At 46.6% G+C, this 20,461-nt stretch overlaps 1 protein-coding gene across 1 annotated transcript in view; it reads right to left on the bottom strand.

Annotated features, from left to right (window-relative positions):
- The window catches only part of LOC115093865 (aldehyde oxidase-like), a gene marked incomplete at its 5' end in the record, with an annotated part of 162,084 nt that overhangs the window by 103,065 nt on the left and 38,558 nt on the right, over window positions 1-20,461 (bottom strand). Inside the window, 5 exon segments of the mRNA XM_029606217.1 lie at window positions 2,601-2,763; window positions 4,330-4,514; window positions 16,020-16,129; window positions 18,892-18,985; window positions 20,238-20,389. Of these exon segments, the coding sequence (XP_029462077.1) occupies window positions 2,601-2,763; window positions 4,330-4,514; window positions 16,020-16,129; window positions 18,892-18,985; window positions 20,238-20,389 (704 nt within the window).

The following is a 20,461-nucleotide window of genomic DNA, read 5'->3' as shown; positions in this document are numbered from 1 at the left end:
TAAATAAGTTATGTTGGAGGGGGATGCGTGATGATTGGAACATATTTACATATGTGGTGGGAATGTAGTGAAATGTAGAAGTTTTAGTTGGAAATTACAAACTGCTGGAAAACTTGACATATATGCTCCAGAATAAGACTTATCTTTATTGTGTGGACCATATTGGACTTGGCTAGGCAAAGAAATAAGTAACTGATACATGCAGATAGGTAGAATCTGTTTGTATAGACAGAACAAAAAAAGGTGCAGTTGGGATGAGATTCTAAGATCTTTTTTGTTTTGTGCTATCCATGCAATTTCTCTGCATTAGAATTCAACCTGTGTCAGATGATTTAAGTGAACTGAAGCTGTTGGTGCTTGTTTAAAAAAACAAAAAATAAAAAGTCATAAAAAATATACTTGGTACAGTCTATGCCAGGGTGGGCAAACGTTTTTTGTGCTGGGGCTACATTACCAGTTAATGAGGGCCAGGGGATGGGGGGGGGGGGGGGGTGTGTCGGGTCCCCATTGGCGCTCCTTGACATAACAATCAAATCCTTTGTACTTGCTGCGGGAACTTCAATATCCAACAGGCTTAAGCCCCATCATTTTTAGTACCCCCTTTAATCATGGATCCCAGTCTCTACCAAAATCAGAAAAACCTACCCAACAGATACAAGGCGTTTACCCAGCTAGCAGACTATCTAACCTCAGTCACAAATGTAGAACACAGGCAGATCCTCACCAAATCAGAATTAAAAGGCCATGAAGTATACAGTAAATAGAAAGGTGCAGACAAAAAACTAAACTGAAAAACACTAAAAGCCAGATTCATATGCAGTGCAATAATTCAAATCAGAAAAATCACCATTCAACATAAAACAAAATCAAGAAGTATAAAATCAATCATTAGTAACCCACACTAATAAAATTTCAAAACAAATGATGAATAGAGCATGTAATAATTAAGAATAAGGATACAAAAAAAGTTAAACATTTCCCAAAAATCAATTAAATATTTCAAAACAGCAGACATATTAAACACCCAATAATTAAAACTAAGAACAAAAATATCCCCGTCTCCATGCCTATAAACCTTTGATTCCCAGTCACCTCAGATTGTAGTAGATTATTAGTGAAGGGAAGGTGGGGGAAACACACAAACTTTCTCCTCTCTCATATATATACATACACAAACCCTTCTACCCTCTCTTCTTAGTCCCCTCTTCCACTTGCACCCTCCCCCTTCCCTCTCATTCACCTTTCATTCATCCCTTCCCTCCTCTCTTAATCAGTCACTCACCTTCCCACTCAATTCCCTTTCCTTACCTTTGTCATTAATTCCTCATCCCTTCCCTCTGTGTCACTCATCCCTCCCATTCCCTCTCTTCCCTCTTCTCTCTTAGTCATTATCTCTTTCACACTCACTCCCTTTCCTCTCAGTCACTCTGTCTCCTTCCTCCTCACTCTCTTCCCTCACTGTCTCCTTCTCCCTCGCTCCCTTTCCTCTGTCACTCTGTCTCCTTGCCCCTCACTCCCCTTCCTCTCAGTCACTCTCCCTGCCCCAATTCACTCTCTTCCCTTCCTTCTCAATCACACACCCTCTCCCTCCTTTCTTAGTTTCTCATCATGCTCACCCCCTTTCATTCCCTTCACTCATACCCCTTCCCAACCTACCATGTGATTCACCCTTCCTGCCGGCTGGGTGCTGGAAGTCTACTGGCAGATCAACCTTGGGCCCACTTCCATGTAGGCCCTCTTTTTGCTGGTGGGGGAGGGGGGGCAGGAACACTGCCAGCATATCACACCTGTTCCTGCTGGTAATGGGGTGTGAACCCCACCAATGGTTTACAAGCTGTGCCACATGCTACTTTCTTCTTGCCGGTGGGGGTTGGGAACCCTGCCAGCGTGTCACAAGCTGTGCTATGGTGCTCCTTTCTTTCTGCTGGCGGGAGGTAGGAACCCCACTAGCATGTCATTCAGAGGCACCGCCGACCCAGCCTCTGACCTTCCTACACTTCTGAGCTTAGTCAGGACCTGACGTTGCGTGGACCACATTAAATAAATTTTAGAGAGCTAGTCGGCTGGAATAAAGATGCTGATGAGCCGGATTTGGCCTGCGGGTCATGGTTTGCTCACAACTGGTCTATGCCGGTATGCAAGGAGTTATAAAATTATCCTCCTAGAGTTTGACTTAAGGGGACTTCTGAGGATAAAGCAGTGCTTTACCCCTAGAAATGGCCCTTTAGAAAATTGCACAACTGATCTGTGCATAAAATTATGTGCATTCACACTGTGTGCTTGTGCTTTCATGTGCTGAGGGGAAAGAAGGCACTTTAGGGGGCAAATCCTAAATGGGGTTAGGACGTACCTGCAGAATTTGTGTGTTTAAAAATTGTGCACTTAAACTCTCTTAGTCAAACTATGCACACCAAAGAACAGATGTAATTATATAGGCCATAGGCCATCATGTTTTTACATTTCTAATTGCGTGTAGTTTTGATGGGATAATTTTCTAAGTGGAATGTTGGTGTAACTTAACTTCTGTACAATATTACAAAATTCCCCCTTAAATCTTAAACTCTCCAGACTGAACAATAACAGAGAAATACATGAGGTACCATCGCCTTTAATTCCTGTAACACTTCTAGGTAGAATTTGAAGAAGAAGCTGATAGTCAGAGTTCTTCTGTATTCCGCCTTCCCACCCTCAGCTGAGCCAGGGAGAGTAATTTCATCTAGGATTTCTTTGCAAGCTTTATCCAGCATCTTCTGATTCCACTGCCTGGAATGAAAATAGATTGTCAGACTGCAGCGCTGACAGGAGACAGTTATATAAGTCACAGGGTATCCCATGTGGGGAGGCGAGGGCAGGGGCTGGGGATCGAGTAGAGTCGGCAGCATGGCAACAGGAGAGCAGGATATGCAGACCAGACAGGCCTTGAGCTCCCTCTCTGTCACTGTGGTCTATGCTTAAGGTGGGAAAAGCCATAGGCTCATTAAATATGACTGTCCCAAACCCCCTCTTCTTTCCATCAGGGCTGAACTAAGAAAATCTGAGGCCGGTGGGGGTGGAGGGGCAATCTTTTTCTCAAGGCTCCCCTTCTTTTCTCAGACATTAGTACAATTCCATATTGAGTACAACTAAACCGAATGACAAAGCAGTTGTCTGAATGCATGGCTCGGGTTAAAAATTGTCCCCCCTCAGAGCAACTATAAGCAGGTGCGGGCTTTCAGAACATGTGCCCGCTTTCTTTTTTAAACTGTTTATTTGAACCATAAGCAAACATCGTAAAACAAGTGCAGCCAAGGATGAAACCACATTGAACAGCTCTGATGTGCCCTCTTTCTCAGCTGGCTTCAAAAGATGCTGTTCCTGCGGGCCTGCTTAGGTTGGGGAAGTCAACAAGTACGCACACATTTCAATTTTCAAAGGTACACATGTTGCTTTGCTCCCTCTACGCCACCTGCAGACGATGCAGGGACAGCCTTGTAGGCGATTTTTCAAAGGGATGCTACCTGGGTACTTTGCAACATCACGAGTTACTGAAAATTGGTCTCCCCTCAATACATATACAAACTTGTCAAGAAGTAATATGTGTCACTACCATGCTTTCTGATGCTGATGTGCATCCTTACCCCCTGTCCTGGAGAAATAACTCCCAGATTTGAGGAGTTGTTTAATGGAACAGCATCAATGAATTCAATCAGAGTAAGGAATGTTTTATAATTTTATTTTCAGTGCTATGCATTCTTGGAATGACCATTTCCTGGATTCCAAAAAAAGATTGTATTATCCACCCATTTTCTCTGATCATGCCGCCCTTTCATTAGTTTTTTTATGATTCAGTTCCAGGGGGTGAAAAAAAAAACTTGTTGGTGCTATAAATACTACATTATTAAACGATGGGCACGTCATTAATTTTATGAAGGAGTGGCTTAGTGGTTAGAGCAGTGGGCTGCAAACCAGGGAAACCAGGGTTTAAATCCCAAAGTCAATCCTTGTGACCTTGGGCAAGTTACTTCACCCTCCATTGATTCAGGTACAAATTTAGACTGTAAGCCCTCTGGAGATAGGGAAATGCCTACAGTACATAATATAATCCACTCTGAAATGCTGAAAGGCAGAATATAAATACAATTCTTATTTATTAGGCTGGTATATGAACCTTTACTTAGTTCTTATGAATGCTACAAAAGCTCATGGCATAGCTATCCATCACATACTGTTACTATATTGGCACATCACATTAAATAGAAGATGATGATGTTTTCTTACAAGAAACCTGCCTTAGCCTTTCAACCCACTGACTTCTGTTAAAGTTGTGCAAAGTCTACAGGCGATTCCTACCTTCCAGTCAGCACTTGGCAAGTCTTCTTTGCGCTCACCATGGTGGGGCTGATACCACCATAGAAAATACTTATCTCCTGAATGGTGTCCGTCCCCTCCTTGAAAAGGACTCTCATTCCAGCATTGACGATGGCTGCAGAGTTCTCCTTGCGCTGAGCCTGCCTGAATGCGGACACAAACTCCCACTGCAAATATACAAAAAGAAATGCATTATTATGGGCAGAAAACTCTGTCATGAGTAAATAACTGTCATTTGCAGGATCTAGCTGTGTCAGCATTGAAGCTCCTTATCTTCAGAGACAACCATTGTGGCACAAGAGTAAGCTCAGTGTTCAACTGGGCAAAGGTGTCTGCCTCTTCGAACAATAAATTCATTTAGACTCGAAGGGGTCAATATTTACGGCCATTTATCTGGAAAAGAACATAAGAAATTGCCATGCTGGGTCAGACCAAGGGTCCATCAAGCCCAGCATCCTGTTTCCAACAGAGGCCAAACCAGGCTACAAGAACTTGACAATTACCCAAACACCAAGAAGATCCCATGCTACTGATTCAATTAATAGCAGTGGCTATTCCCTAAATAAACTTGATTAATAGCAGGTAATGGACTTCTCCTTCAAGAACTTATCCAAACCTTTTTTGAACCCAGCTACACTAACTGCACTAACCACATCCTCTGGCAACATATTCCAGAGCTTAATTGTGCGTTGAGTGAAAACTTTTTCAATATTGGGTCACTTATCCAGCTAGATTTTAGCCGGATAAGTCATTATCCGGCTAAAATCTAGCCACATAAAGGCATTCCAAGGCAGATGTAAATTATTTAGCTAACTTAACCGATTTCGGTTGTATCCAGCTAAGTTAGCCGCAGGGCTGGTGCTTTCATTAGGAAAACTAGGCAGTTGCCTAGAGCACCAACATTTTGGGGTGGCAACATCTGCTAGCACATGGCTCAGAGGGGTGCAGTGCCAGAGCCACCTCTGCTGCATCCCTGTGCTGGAGCTGTCACCAATATGTAAGTTGGGAGAAGGGGGTGCATGACCGAAGGTTAGCCTAGGATGCCAAATACTCTTATACAGGCCCTGGTAAGCGTGTTAACTTTAAACCTGCCTCATATCTTTAAAAGATATCCAGTTAAGTGACACAGTTTTGGGGAAAAAGGAAAGAGCAAGCCTGCAACCCAAACACCCCACCAATTGGTAAGAAAAGGCCCTGCTGGACCAAGCACTCCCAGTCCCTACTTCCCAAACCTCTCTGAATGCATGAAATAAAAAAGGAACTGAGGTCGGCTGTCTCCTTTCCTGGTTCCTCAAACAAAGCGCCAAGGTGCACATAGTAACACTAGAAGTGCCAGGTGGGAGTCACGGTATCAACACACCTTGATCCAGGCTGAAAATGTACTTTTTCAAGGTAGCAGCAGGGTGGGAGGGGTAAGGTTGGGTGGGGGAAAGGAGAGACGCCTTGGCACTTTGTTTGAGGAACTAGAGAGGGGATGGCTCACTAGCAGACCTGAGACCCTTTTTTTTAATGCATTCAAAGGGGTTTGTGGGGGTGTGGTGTGCTTGGTCCTGGCAGGGCCTTTTCTTACATAATGGAAGGAAGGAAGTGTGAATCGGATCACAGGCCCACTCCTACTACATTTTTTCTTCAAAACAGTGCCTCTGAACCAGATATCTTTAAAGTCGATTAGATTTAAAAGTTATCTGGCTAAAGACAACTGAATAACTTAATCTTGTGTATTCAGCAGTGTCTTTATCCTGCTGAATATCCAAAACACATTATCTGGCTAACTTTAGCCTGATAACCTGTCTGCTGGCCACCTTACTGAATATGCCTCCTGATGAATCTCCGGCAGTACTAAGCTGAATCAAACTCCTAATGTTGTGTGCATTCACTCTGGGCCTCTGCTTGATGACTTTTGGATTAAGATTCTGCTGATGTAAGCCCTCCTCCCTCATACGGGCATTTCCTTCTGTCCTGGTGATGGCATGACCATAAAATTATCTCATTCTAGAAATGAAACTGGAGACCTGAGAACACGACTTGCATATCGTTGGGAGTTTTTTTGTATTTATTTATTTATTGGGTAAATTACTACTGACATTATTTAGAAATGAATGTTATAGCAAATTATTTGCAGCATTCTGTGTTACTTGTCGTAGTAACAACCAAAGACATGCTTCATAGAATGGCATAAAAGCCTTCATAAATCAGGCCCTATGCGAGTTGTACTCACTCCCACACATCTGTCACACATAGACATACGGCCTTTGTCACACTGACTTAGTCTTCCTTAGGAGTGGCAGAAGTGGAGAAATGCTATCTTCTCTTGTATTTTACACTCCCTTCATTCTTCTCTCCGTCCAAATTCCTATCTCCCTTCTTCCCCAGCATCTTTCACTCCCCTTCTTAGCTACTGTCATGCCCCTTCTACTCCACCCCCCTATTACTATCCTTCCCTTTGACCAATTCTCTTCTCTCCCTCCTTCCCCAGCTCTTCTGTGTTTCCTATCCTTCCCCTCAATTTCTGTCCCCTGCTTCCACTCTCCATCCCTCCCTAGCTGTTTTCCTTCCTAGCTCCTATCATCCTTTCCTCTCTCTCTGGTTCCAATCAGCCCCAATTCTCTTCCATGTTTCTTGACTTTTGTCATTCTATTCCTTTCTCTCTTAGTTTGTCTCCTGTCAGGGGCGGTTCTATCATTAGGCAGGATGAGGCGGCCACCTCAAGCCGCAAAATTTTGAGGCGGCAAAAAGTACCCCCTCAAAACATCTGTACCGAAGCCGCCTCATCCTGTATCCAGTTAGAAAATGCCCACAGCAGAAACACACCAGCGGCGCATATCTGTGATGTACTTCTGGGGCTCCCCAGTCCTGCTGGTGTGTTTCTCCTGCGGGTGTTTTCTAGCTAGTGTGTTCATGGGGTAGGAAGAACATGGCAGTAGTGCATTTGATGTGCTCGTGGGGCTCCCAGCCCCATGAGCAGGAAGAAAGCAGCAGCGGAGGCAACAGCGGCACAAATTTATAATGTGCATGCAGGGCTCCCGGCATCCCTCCGAGCACGAAGACAGAGGCAGCGGCTGTGGCTTTTTTGAGGGGGGAGAATGTCTCAGATCCCATGGGAAGAAGAAAACAGCAGAAGCAGCGGAAATTATAAGGTGGCAGCGGGGATCCCACACCCTGCAGGCAGAAAGACAACCCCTGGCTGGTGCTGGAATATGACGTGAAAAAAAGAAGAGATCCAGTGGCTAGAGTGTAAGAGAAGGGAAGAGAAAGTAGGGGTGTGAATGAGAGGAAATGGCATGGGAGGGGAGTGTTTAAGTAAGAGAGGAAACAGAAGGTAAAAGGGGTGAGTGAGAAGGGGGAGGAGGACGAGTAGCAAAGCAAAAGGGGCTGAGTGAGAAGAAAGGGGAGGCAGAGGGAGCATGTGAGAGTATGCATATATGTGAGCATGTGTATGTGTGAGCTTGTGAGTGTGAGCATGCGTGAGAGCATGTGAGAATGTGAGCATGAGTGCGAGCAAGCTTGTGTGTGAGAGAGAGCATGTGAGAGTGTGAGTGAGCATGTGTGTGCATTTGTGAGAATGAGCATGTGTGTTAAACAATGTGTATATGAGAGAGTGGACAAGGTCTGTGGGTAGCCCCCCATTTCCCCACTAATCCAGGACAATTTCAGAGTGGCTGGAAATCAAAAGTTCCCATGTATGGAAAGCTGAATTTTTTTTATCCTTATTACTTTCAATTATTATTGGATGTTATTTGATGTGTCTACTATTTTTACATATTTTATTGGTTTTTGGGAACTTTGGAAATGTTTATATGACTTTAATTTTAGAAATTTATTCTATTCATCAGCTGTTTTTGACATTTTTTTTTTATTAGTATGATTTTACTATTATGACTTTTATATTTCCTGATTTTATTGTTTATGAACAATGGTGATGTTTCTGTTTTTCCATTGTTGCACTGCATACAGAGTCTGGTTTTTAGCGATTTTCAGTTCAGTTTTTGTCTGCACATTTCCGTTTGTACTTTATAGTCGCTTTATGCTGTATTTGAGGGTCTATCTGTGTTCTGGTGTGTGACAGAAGTAAGGTATTCTGCTATTATATAGTTTCTGTATAGGGATCTATAACAGCCTGTCTTGTTCTGTTTTCTTAATAGGGGATATATTGGTATTTTAGAGCCTGGTGTACTATTTGCAATGTTGCATTTTCATGGGTAGGATTTTTACTGTTTGACTGCTGACAGTTAGTGCAGTTTTGGTATTGGAGGTTTACTATATTGTAATTGTAGTTCAGTTTATTCATGGCTTTTTGAGGGCTAAGCTCAAACCCAACACATTACACAATACGCCTAATACCATATGGGCTCCAAGTGTCGTTTTTGCAAAATGGGTTTTCTCACTGGCATCACAGCATTGCAGATAAATATTGTTGTAAGTGATATTTTTACATCAGGAGACTGTACTTTGAGTGTCCTTATTATGTAACATCTGTTATTCATGCATACTTTTTAATTGTGTGTGGTGAGAGCTGGGGGAATGGGAAAGCATAAGGATGCAAGGTTCGCCGAGCACCTAATACCCCTGCACTGGCCCTGAAAGAGGGCGCCATGCACAGACCCTCACCATTCATCCATCTCCCTTGGGGCAAGACCCCAAGGGGGACACCATCTCCTTGCCATTTCAGTAATTTGACCTATGCCACGCCCCAGGGGACGAGCGGATCGCCATCAATTCCCTCGCCTCAGGCAGCAGGTTGCCTTAAGCCGCCTCTGACTCCTATCAAACTTCAATCCATAAACTACCATTTTTCTTCTCTCCTCCAGGCTTTGCTTCTTTCTGCTTTCCTGAATTCTATCCATTTTGCTCCTAAGATCTCCTTCTCCCTCCTCTTCCCTTACCCATTTTATTTCCTGTCCCTTCCACTTTCCCACAGGAATTTGATAGAGCAAAACAGTAGCTTGTTGTCTTGTCAACCTGAGTTCTCCTGAGCAGCTCAGGTTAACAGGTCTCCCTTCAGGACTGGCCTTACCCCCCTGCATCTTGTTTGAGAAGTGGACCACGACTAGTAATTCTAGGTCCTGCATGAGATGGGAGAGGAAGGGCAGAAGCAGCATCAAGCATGGCACCATGGAAAATGCAGAGCAAAAAGCTATGAGATGGAGTTAAAAAAATAAAACAACCTGAGGAGGTCCAAAGTACCATTTGTCCAGATGTTTGGACTTAGCTGGACAAATGACACAGTTTGAATATCCAGCTGCACTCACTACCTGAGATTTAGGCCTGGCGATAACGGGGGGCAGGGTGGGCCTGTGAAAGCCAGCAGCGATTGCACCTCTGTGGTGCAATCGCTGCCGACTTTCGCACCCAGTGGTGCTATTGGGCGTGAAACTGGCGGCGAAAAGGGCCCTTACCTTTTCGCCGTCAGCGATGTCTTTGCAGAGTCGGCCCCGGTGCCGCCCCGACTCCTCCTCTTCCGGGGCCGACTCCGCCCCGACTCCACCCCATTTAGGAGACAGACTAGCTTTCTGCCCAGGATGCCGCCTGAGATCGAAGGGAATGTGCTTTGATACTCAAAGGGGGTGGTCGACCCGCTCCTATGTATGCTGCCACAATAGCTTCCTTGAGCCATCTAGCGATCGTTGTATTCGTAGCCTTAGAGCCCTTCTTTGGTCCAGACCAAAGGATGAACAAATGGTCCGACACCCGAAAATCATTGGTGACCTCCAGGTAACGGATCAGGATACGCTTGACATCAAGTTTGCAGAGAGTCCATGACTCGGCAGAGAAGGACGGGAGCTCTATGGTCTGATTCAGATGACATGCCAAGACCACCTTGGGCAGGAAGGAAGACACTGTACGCAAGGAGACTCCCGAGTCAGCTCTCTGCATGACAGCACTTGTAGTTCTGAGACCCGGCGAGCAGAACAAATGGCCACCAGAAAGACCATCTTGAGAGTGAGATCCTTGAGGGTGGCAGCGCGCAGAGGTTCAAAGAGCGGACCGGACAAAATCCTGAGAACTAAGTTAAGGCTCCAGGAGGGACAAGGGGTCTGGACTGGAGGTCTCAGGTGTTTTGCCCCCTTGAGGAAGCGTGCGATATCCGGGTGAGCGAAAAGTGAAAGATGGTCCGGCAAATGGACAAGTGAATCGAGAGCAGAAACTTGTACTCTCAAGGAGTTGTAGGCGAGTCCCTTCTCTAGGCCATCCTGGAAGAACGCAAGGATCTGAGGCACTGAGGCCGCTCTTGGTCGAGTGTCATGAGAGGCACACCAGGATTCGAAAACCTTCAGACTCATACGTAAGCGACTGAGGTTGAAGTCTTCCTAGCCTTGAGGAGGGTCGTGACTACTGCCTCTGGGTATCCTTTGCATCAAAGCCGCCACCTTTCAAAAGCCAGGCCGCAAGACAGAAGCTTTCTGCCTGGTTGAAAAATACTGGACCTTGGTGCAGTAGATGAGGGAGATGGCCCAGGCGCATAGGGCCATCCACCGCGAGGTTGATTAGGACCCTGAACCAAGGACGGCGTGGCCATTCGAGGGCCACCAGAATGACAAGACCCTGATGCAGTTCTATTCTCCGAAGGATTTTGCCCACTAGTGGCCATGGTGGAAACACATATAGAAGGAGATGTCATGGCCAGGGAACGACCAGTGTGTCCACGCCTTCTGCACCGTGCTCCAGTCTGCGACTGAAGAATCGCGGTGCCTTGGTGTAGTGAAGAGTGGCCATGAGATCCAGACGAGGGGCCGCCCAGCGAAGAATGAGAAGCTGCATTGCCTCTTCGGAGAGTGACCACTCCCCGGGATCTAAGCATTGTCGGCTCAGGAAGTCTGCCTGAATGTTGTCCACGCCCGCAATGTGGGAGGCTGCCAGACGGGAGAGGTGAATCTCTGCCCACGACATCAAGCAGGCCGTTTCCAACGAGACATGCCGACTCCTTGTGCCCCCCCTGGCGGTTGATGTACGCTACTGTGGTCGCATTGTCCGAGAGAATCCTGACCGCTCAATGTCGCACGAGAGGAAGGAAACGTATGAGTGCCAGCCGGACTGCTCTCATTTCCGGACGATTGATTGGCCACGCTGCTTGGGTATTTGTCCACTGTCCCTGTGCTGAACTCGTTTGGCACACTGCCCCCAACCGGCCAGGCTGGCATCGGTGCTGACCGCCACCCAGTCCGGAATTTCCAGGGGCATGCCTTGTGCCAAATGGAGTGGGTCTAGCCACCAGCTCAAGCTGGCTTTGACGAGCTGGGAGAGAGGGAGGACGAGCTGGTACTCCTGCGAGATCAGTTTCCAGCGAGAGAGTAACGCCCTCTGCAACGGGCACATGTGCGCAAATGCTCACGGTACGAGATCGATAGTGGATGCCATGGATCCCAGGACTTGTAGATAATCCCAGGCTGTGGGAGAGGGGAGACAAGCGAAGTTTTGAATCTGTTCCCAGAGCGACTGGGCTCGTTCCGGACGTAGGAAGACCTTGCCCCGTGCCATGTCGAAGTGCGCACCTAGAAAATCCAAAGACTGTGAAGGAATGAGACTGCTCTTGGCGAAGTTGACAACCCAGCCAAGGGATTGAAGGAGTTGTACTACCCGGGTGACCGCTGCATGACCCTGTGATAGTGTCTTTGCCCGAATGAGCCAGTCATCCAGATATGGATGAACTAGTATCCCTTCCCGTCAGAGGGCTGCAGCCATGACTACCATGATCTTCGTGAACGTGCGCGGGGCAGTCGCAAGGCCAAAGGGGAGGGCTTGGAATTGGAAATGCTGGCCCAAGATCTTGAAGCAGAGGAAACACTGATGCGCTTTGAGGATGGGGATGTGAAGATAAGCCTCCTTCAGATCCAGAGAGGCAAGGAATTCTCCCCGGTGCACTTCCGCGATCACTGAGCGTAAGGTCTCCATTCGGAAATGAAGAACTTTGAGGGACTTGTTGACCATCTTGAGATCCAAGATTGGATGGAAGGATCCTTCCTTCTTGGGGACCACGAAGTAGATTGAATAGTGAACCGAGCCCACCTCTTCAGAGGGGACGGGAAGGATGGCCCCGAGACCCAGGAGTCTGTCCAGATTCTGCTGTACAATGAGCTGTTTTTGAGGTGGTCCACAGGGAGAGAAGAGAAATCTGTCCCTTGGGGGTCGAACAAAATCCAATGCGTAACCTTGCTTTAGAATGTCTAGAACCCACTGATCCGAGGTGATTCAAACCCACTCCTCGTAGAAGAGAGAAATTCGCCCCCCAATCCTAGGGGTCGAGGAGTGGATAAGTCTGGCATCATTGAGAGGACTTGGGGGGGGGGGGGGAGTCCCTTGGGCCACCCTGCCCCTGGATGGTCTGCGGCCTCGGAAGGAACGAGGTCATGACAGATCTGGAAGAGGGAGTCTGAGGCATCGTCTGTCTAGGATTGCGGTAACGGCGTTGTGTGCGGGACCAGCTTCTAGAGGGATTAAACAATCTCGAGGATCGCGGACGGTCCTCAGGTAGGCGATGTACCGCATTCTCACCGAGTGACTTGATGATCTGGTCCAAATCCTCCCCGAAGAGAAATTTGCCCTTAAAAGGAAGAGATCCCAGGCTGGACTTGGAGGAGGAATCAGCCAATCAGTTACAGAGCCAGAGGAGACGTCGCGCCGAGACCACTGAAACCATTGATCTTGCCAGTACCCGTAGGAGATCATACAGGGCATCCGCTCCGTAGGCTATGACAGCCTCTAGGCGGTCTGCCTAGTTTGCTTCCTCCGGTGGTAGGTCCTGAGAGGTAAGGATGAACCCAGCGAAGCCCCGCTCTTTGCGCCAGTGAACTACAAATGGTCGCCCGGACTCCCAATGCAGAAACCTCAAATACCCTTTTGAGGTAGACTTCCAGCTTCCTGTCCTGAAGATCCTGCAGGGCCGTGCCTCCTGTAACCAGGATAGTTGTCTGCTTTGTAACCACTGAAACAGCGGTGTCAACCTTCGGAACCTTAAGGAGATCTATAAAGTCCTCGGAAAGAGGGTATAGCTTTTCCATCGCTCTGCTGACCTTCAGAGAGGCTTCGGGCATTTCCCATTCCCTGGCCAACATCTGTAGGAAAGTGGGATGGATAGGGAAGGCCCTGGACGGAGGGAGTAGACCCGCCAGGACTGGGTCCCCCTTCTTGCCCGAGGTGGAGATGTCTGAGGTGGAGGGTCTCAGTGGATCCTGAGGAGCCTTGATGTCCAGCTCTTGTAGAATATGAGGAATGAGAGAGCCTAACTCGTCCCTTTGAAAAATCCGGAGCACCCTCGGGTCATCCCCTTCCATCTGTGCAGTGAGCAGGGGATCATCCAGGCCAAGTAGGGGGTCATCCAGAGCCGTATCTGGAGCTAAACCAGCCCCTCCTGCAGGTGGAAGTGCGAGACGCACCTGGGAGGTCCCCTGAGGGGCCCTCGGTGCACTCCCCACTGGGTCCTGGGCTCCCAGGGGAGTGTCCGCTGCCCTGGGGACTTTGGGAGGAGGGGGTCCTGCCGTGGGATCCGTAGGCTGGCCCATCCTTGCCAGGTAAGCATTGTGCATCAGTAAAATAAAGTCAGTGGAGAACGGAGGAGGACCCAGGGGGGGGGGGGGGGGCGTATAAGAAGCATCTCCAGGCTGTAGCGGAACCGGAGATAAAATCGGCGGAGGAATGTCTGAAAAATCATCCCTGTCATCTCTTGAAGGCTCCTGCGTGCCTGGCTCCGGGACCAAGATGGCCACCATTCCCACGCGAAGTGGCATTGGGGCTGGCCCCTGCTTCTGACGGCGTGCTTGATGCGCGAAGAAAGGCATCCCGGCGGCTGAGAGGTGCCCTCCCCACTAGGGAAGCACCGTGAACACACCCCCTTGCGGGATAACCGCAATCCTGGTTCCCCACATGCTGAGCATCGGAGGGCCCTCGGCATGCTGTGAGAAGGGGGGTGGGTGGAGAGAGCCACGGTGAAGCAAGGAAAACGCTGCGGGAGGCGGGAAAACGTGTCTGCTTCACCTCCGACCCCGTTGAACCAGTGCCAGCAGAGGAATGTGACCTCTTTGCGGCCAGCAGCCCCGGGGAATGTGCGTCTTGGGGCCGCAGGTCGGGACGCGGCCAGGGGGGAGAGCTTGAAACCTCCAACATCCACCCCCAGGAGCGCTGAGTCAAGAGACCTAGGAGAAAAAAAAGTTAAAACCAAAATCACAAAGAACTTACCTCACCGGGGAGAGAAATGAAAGGAAAGCAGACAAGTTAAAGACAGAACCGTCTGCAAGCCAATAGAAATTCACTATGCTTGATTCCTTTTTTTTTTTTTTTTTTTAAATAACTTGATCCATCTAAGTAAAGCACTTGAGAAGAAGGAAGAAAGCATAAACTCTCTCCAAGAATGGGGAAGCCAAGGTTCCCCTATTCTTATCTGCTGGAGTCAGAAAGATACTGAGGACTCACGGAGGGTGCACTGGTTTATGGCAGCACCCTCCGAAGCCTTGTCTGATTCCATCTGCTGGACGGGGGACAGAACTCACCATCTGGACTGATCCTGGTACGTACAGGGAATATCCCTTACAGTATAAGGGGTAATAATAGTGTGTTTAAAACGCGCGGTCAAACGGGGGCTAAACAGTGCGCTCGGCCAAATGCACCATTCCTTATTAACCTGTATGTTAGGCACCTAGCGCTGGAAATCAGTGCTGAGTTCCTAACTTATTCTCCTGACCTGGGCCTGCCCTACCTTTCTTTTAGGGGCTTAAATATAGGCCCTGCCCAGCAGGAGAGCAATTTCCATTTAAGAGGATCCAAGAGCTTATCAGTGACTCTTAAGTTAGGTCCCAAGGGATTTTGGATATCAGCCTCTCTATTTCTAACAATACAAATAGCCATGGGAATTACCCATGCAATCATTTTTAGCAAACCCAGCCCAATATGAATAGTACAGATAGAAACTTCCAGAAGGGTAGCCATGTTGGTCTGTAGCAGATAAACTGATAAAGAGGTTGGTGGCACCTTATAGACTAACCAATTTCTTGAAGCCTGATCTTTCATTGGCAAGAGTTCACGTTGAGTCATCGGATAAAGTGGACTCATCCTTGAAAGCTCATGTCTCAATAAAGGTGCCACCAGCCTCTTTGCTGATTTTACACTGATATCAGTTTCAGACCTTTGTAACTGAGTCTACCAGGCAATTGCAAATTACCGTATGTTTTTTCTTAATTAAAATCATTTGATTAGCACTTCTGAGTAAAAATCAGTGAACATTGATTTTGTGGCTTCTTCCTATGCACAGAACTGCCAAGTGATGCATTTCAAGGAGGGAGACTTTTAGTCCGTCCTGGCTTTTGAATTCACATCCCAGTGCATTATGGTATTTGCAGTCCCTGCTTCTACCACTTGAAATCAGCATTGCATCAGGAGAGGTTGGCTAGAAATCCAGGGCTGGCCTAAAATCTCCCTCCTTGCATTTTATGCTGAAGAACTTTCCGTTTCACTGATTTATAGAAAATATTCTATGTACCATAACTAATACATTATATTCTCAAAATAGGTAGGGCTGCATGCTCTAAGAACTTGTACTATAGACATGCCAGGGATGAAAATTAACCTGCTCAGGTTACAATGAGGCTTATTCAACTGGAAGAGAATGAGCATTGTCACCAGAGCTGCAACTTGGACATTTAATACCAGCTTCACACAACTTAAAAATTCACACCTGCCCTTACCTTTCTGGAATAAGGGATGTGAACAGAGAGTAGGATTTCTTCTGATTTAAGGCCTGAATTTTCAAGTCCAATGAAATATTTTTCATTCATAGGGATTTGTCGCGCACAATCTGATAGAATAAAAATTAATATGGCTTTTACCTGTAATATGCTATGTCTCCTTATAATACAGCATACAGCAATAGGGTAGTTAGGAGTATAATTTTCAAAAGGACATCTGTACATTCAACAGTGTTTATGTGCAGATTTGACCTTTTATAAAATTGCCCACCCAATATACGTGTAAACCTATGCATGATAGTTTACTCACAAGGAGCGGTGGTATACCTGAAGGCAGAGTTGGGGCAGGATTGTCAAGATTCATGGCTTGCTGCACGCGCCCCCTGTGCAGGCCCCAGTCCTGCCGGTGGCTCCCACGCTGCTTCCCGACACCATGCTCCTGCTCTTCCTTGTGGTCTCTCTCTAGGCGTGCATGCACAGCGCCTCTTAAAGGGCCCCACAGCAGGAAACGCTCCATGACGCTCTGGGATGATGTTAGCAGCTCTGACTTATATAAGGGCTCCCTGGTCCTACCTGCCTCGCCTCAGCAACGGGTCTCCTGCTTTGCAGTGCCTGATACTAGTGTTCCTGATTCCTTGCCTCGTTCACCCTTGCCTCATCCAGCTTTTCTTGTCCAATCTTGCCCTATCCTGTTCATTTCATCCAGTGTCTTCTGTGTGTCTGTTTCCCTTGGCCTGACTCTCCATATCTTGACCTCTTGCTTGGAGCTGACTCCTCTTATTAGCTGCTTGCCCCGATCTTGGTCTATTCCTGACTCCATTAGTCTGCTGCCTGCCTTGACCCCAACCTGCTTTTGGACTTTAGTTAACTTCACTGTTCTAGGGACCCGCCTAAGTCCTGCCGTCAGTCAGAACCCAAGGACTCAACTTGTGGAGGGAGCGGCTGGTAAAGATGAAGCTCCAGACTTTCCCATTACAGGGTGCGTAGGGAGGTTCCACGCGCCGGGCCTCTTTTTAAAAGACCCGGCAGCGCACGTAAAGCCCCGAGATGCATGTAAGTCCTGGGGCTTGCAAAAAGGGACGGGGCGTGGGCGGGGTGTGGATGGTCAGAGGCAGGGTGGGGTGGGGCCGGAGCCTCCAGGCACAGCGGTCATTTGCCGCTTTGACCGGCGCGCAAAACTAAAGCCTGCCCAAGGCAGGCGTAACTTGTAAGTACATTTTTTTAGGGGGGTTTAGCTTAGGGCTCGGGGTCGGGAGAGTTAGGGGAAGGGAAGGGAAGGTGGTGTGGGGGGGGGGGGGTAGGGAATGGAGGAAGGCAGTGAGGCTTGGCGTGCACAAGGTGCAGAATTGTGCACCCCCTTGCGCGCGCTGACCACAAATTTTATAACATGCGCGCGCATGTTATAAAATCAGGCATACATTTGTGCGCGCCGGGTAGCGCGCACAAATGTACGCCGTGCACGTAGGTTTTAAAATCCGGCCCTAAGGGCTCACACACCCAGTACCCTTTACAAGGATTTGGACTTACTTTTTAAAATCCAAAAGTATATGCGTATGCACAAAAATTTACAGGAAAATTCTGTGCATGCTAAATAGCTGGGGTAACTTGTGTGTGTAGATTTGCCAGGATAATTTTCAAAGTGGACTTATACACATAAGTCGCCTTTTGATAAGTGGTGTAACTTATGCATGTAATTGCAGCATAAGTTATGCAGGAGGTTTGAAAACTCCCCTTTATGTGGGAAAAGCCAGTGTAAGCTGTGGGATAGTAAGGAGTCTTGGCAAATTGTGCAACAGCAACCGGACTTTCTCAGTATATTCTTGTATTACCAAGTCTCTTTGATTTTTATCTGCATCAGGTAGAGATATCATCAACCTTTTTTTTTTTTTTTTAACTGTTTTTTCCAGGATGCAGAATTCACACTCGTGCCTAAAGCTCATAGTTGATGTACTTTCATTGGGGATCCTCTCGTCCACTTCATTCTGAACTGAATTACATTATCAGGTAGTCAGACTGTTTGTTTCAGAGAGCTACGCTGGAATGCCCTTTCACAGAGTTACCACATGGCCCAATGTCATCCTGGTTTTGTCCCACTGCATCCATGGACATTTGGTCTCACTTTTTTTTTTTCAATAGAAATTATAACTACAGGCCCAGAGTTACTGTAGGAGAAACCCAGGACTGATTCAATTTGTTCCTGAAGACCTGGAACTATCTAATCATCGTTCTGGGAATGTACAGGATGTGAGCAACTTTCCGCAAGACCCACTGCAATACCATTACTGTTGGTTTCACCCGGCTACGCTTTCCCCTGGTATCTTTGCTTTTTCCAGCTCAAAGATTATTGTTCTTTCTTCCTTTGACAGTACTGCCCATGAGCTAAAGGTTATAGAATAGTTTCTAAAATAGAACCTGTACTTGTCCACAAATAACACACACCAAGGCCAATGTACTAAACTGAGAAACTATGCACATTATTTGAGAAAGAGTGCACATAATTTTCTACCAGAACTTATATGCAAATAAGTCTGGTAGAAAAATAGCGCATACATTTTTTCTACAGGAAATTTTGCAAACAAACAAAAAAAATATCCTACCCCTTACTGAAGGATAGGTGGTTTTTTTTTTGTGAAATTGGCTTTGTGAAGTAAATTTTGTGTGTGTAGGTTTACTACACACTAATAGTTATTAGCTGCTTTGCATAATTTTGTATCACAGCAGCTCATTAGCCATAAATTTAAATACAATTTTGCACATGTAAAATTACACTCAAAATTTTACTATTTGTGAAGGAGAAAAACTTTGCAAAATCTGCTTTGCAGGGGAAATGGCGCACACTGTTGCAAATAAAGCACATAGATACAGCTCTCACCTTTGGATACTAGATCAAGGGAACAGTTGCTTACAGCTAGAATAGGATTCAAGTCAGAGGTGAAATTTTGGCTTATAATGTTTCCTCCTATAGACTGAAAAAAAACCAAACCAAACTTGTTAATTTGAATTTCATACAGAAGTTGTCTCATATTGCTAGACAGTGAAAAATCAAATATTAAACTCAACTAAAAAAAAATAAATGGCATTTGACACAGTGAGGGAAAAACGTGAATGTGCCAAATATCAGAGATTTTATTGATTTAGGGAGAAAATCTGCATCATGTAACCCTTGTTCCATTCTCTTCTTGGATGCAAAGGCACAGCAGGGAGCTGCGGGGCCACCATGTATCTCAGGGGGCTCCTACATTCTCCTAACTGATAGGGGGTGGGGGGTGGAGGGGAAGATGAAAGATTTGCTTCTAGGCCCTTAAGGCTTTGGACATCTCAGTTACCTCCAGTAAAAAACACACAGGTTTCAAGTTGTTCCATAAATTAAAAAACTTTTTGAGGTACACGTACACCTTTTTCAGGTAACATCCATAGCAAAACAAAATCCAAACAAGTCTCAGAAATATAGTTCCTCAACCAGCAATTCTCCAAGAAGCAGGGGCATCCTGTGACTCCTAAATCCTTCTCGGGATACTCTTTAGAGACCTTCCCCGGATATGAGCTTTTCTTTTATTGGTACCCGAATTCAGCTGGTGATCTCCACTTTCTCCACTGGAAATTGCAGGGCAGATTCCCTGCATAAGAATGAGATTCTCTCTCATTCCTGAGATTTCTCTTCTGAGCATCCTCTGGTCATTCGTTTTAGAAGAAATTCCTGCTACCTTCATACTAAGTGCAGAGCCTACTCTGAAGCAGAGCACACCTTGCTGGAGTCTGGCCAACTCCACAGGGCCTTTCCACGTCTCAACGAACACCACAGATTTGGGGGATTCTCCAAAAGAGCAGGAAAACCTGGGATACCTTTACTCTTAAAAAGGAACCTTCCTAGATGCAACTCAGAGCCTCTAAGTCCTAAACTCCCTCCCCAGTATCACAGGTGCTGTGCTCCAACTTTGAAGCTTGGGCTCCTTCAAGGAAGAGAATTAGAAGGAAAAGAACAAGAAATCTTCTGGGCTTCTCAACCACATTCAATTCACAGAATCCTAGGGGCTTCCTAGTAAGGAGTGTCTGAAAAAGCACTACCCCTCTCTCTGACATTATGGCTATGTCTCACTAGTAAGGAACACATTGTTTATTCATCATTTCTTCATTTTCTAAACTGCGCTATTCCCCCTTCTAGGTAGTTACCATTCATTGTAATAGCTTTACACACACACACACAAAAACCAAACTTACTGCCATGTTTCTTATCTGCTGGCCTGCCAGGCTTTTCAGCTGCTGCAGAAGTGCCTGGAAAATCCTGGTCTTCTCCTTGGGGAGTTCAGAGACTGCTTTTGTCAGGGTGTCCTTCAGCAGAGCCAGGCTGCAGCCAGCACCCAATGTTATTCCTGAAATCATAAAATAAATAACAGAATACTCTTTTTTACGTTTTTGACGATTATGCTACTAAATATTCAAGA

Source organism: Rhinatrema bivittatum, chromosome 6 (assembly GCF_901001135.1).
Source record: "Rhinatrema bivittatum chromosome 6, aRhiBiv1.1, whole genome shotgun sequence".
Classification (NCBI taxonomy): domain Eukaryota; kingdom Metazoa; phylum Chordata; class Amphibia; order Gymnophiona; family Rhinatrematidae; genus Rhinatrema; species Rhinatrema bivittatum.
This window is presented reverse-complemented; position numbering and strand designations above follow the sequence as displayed.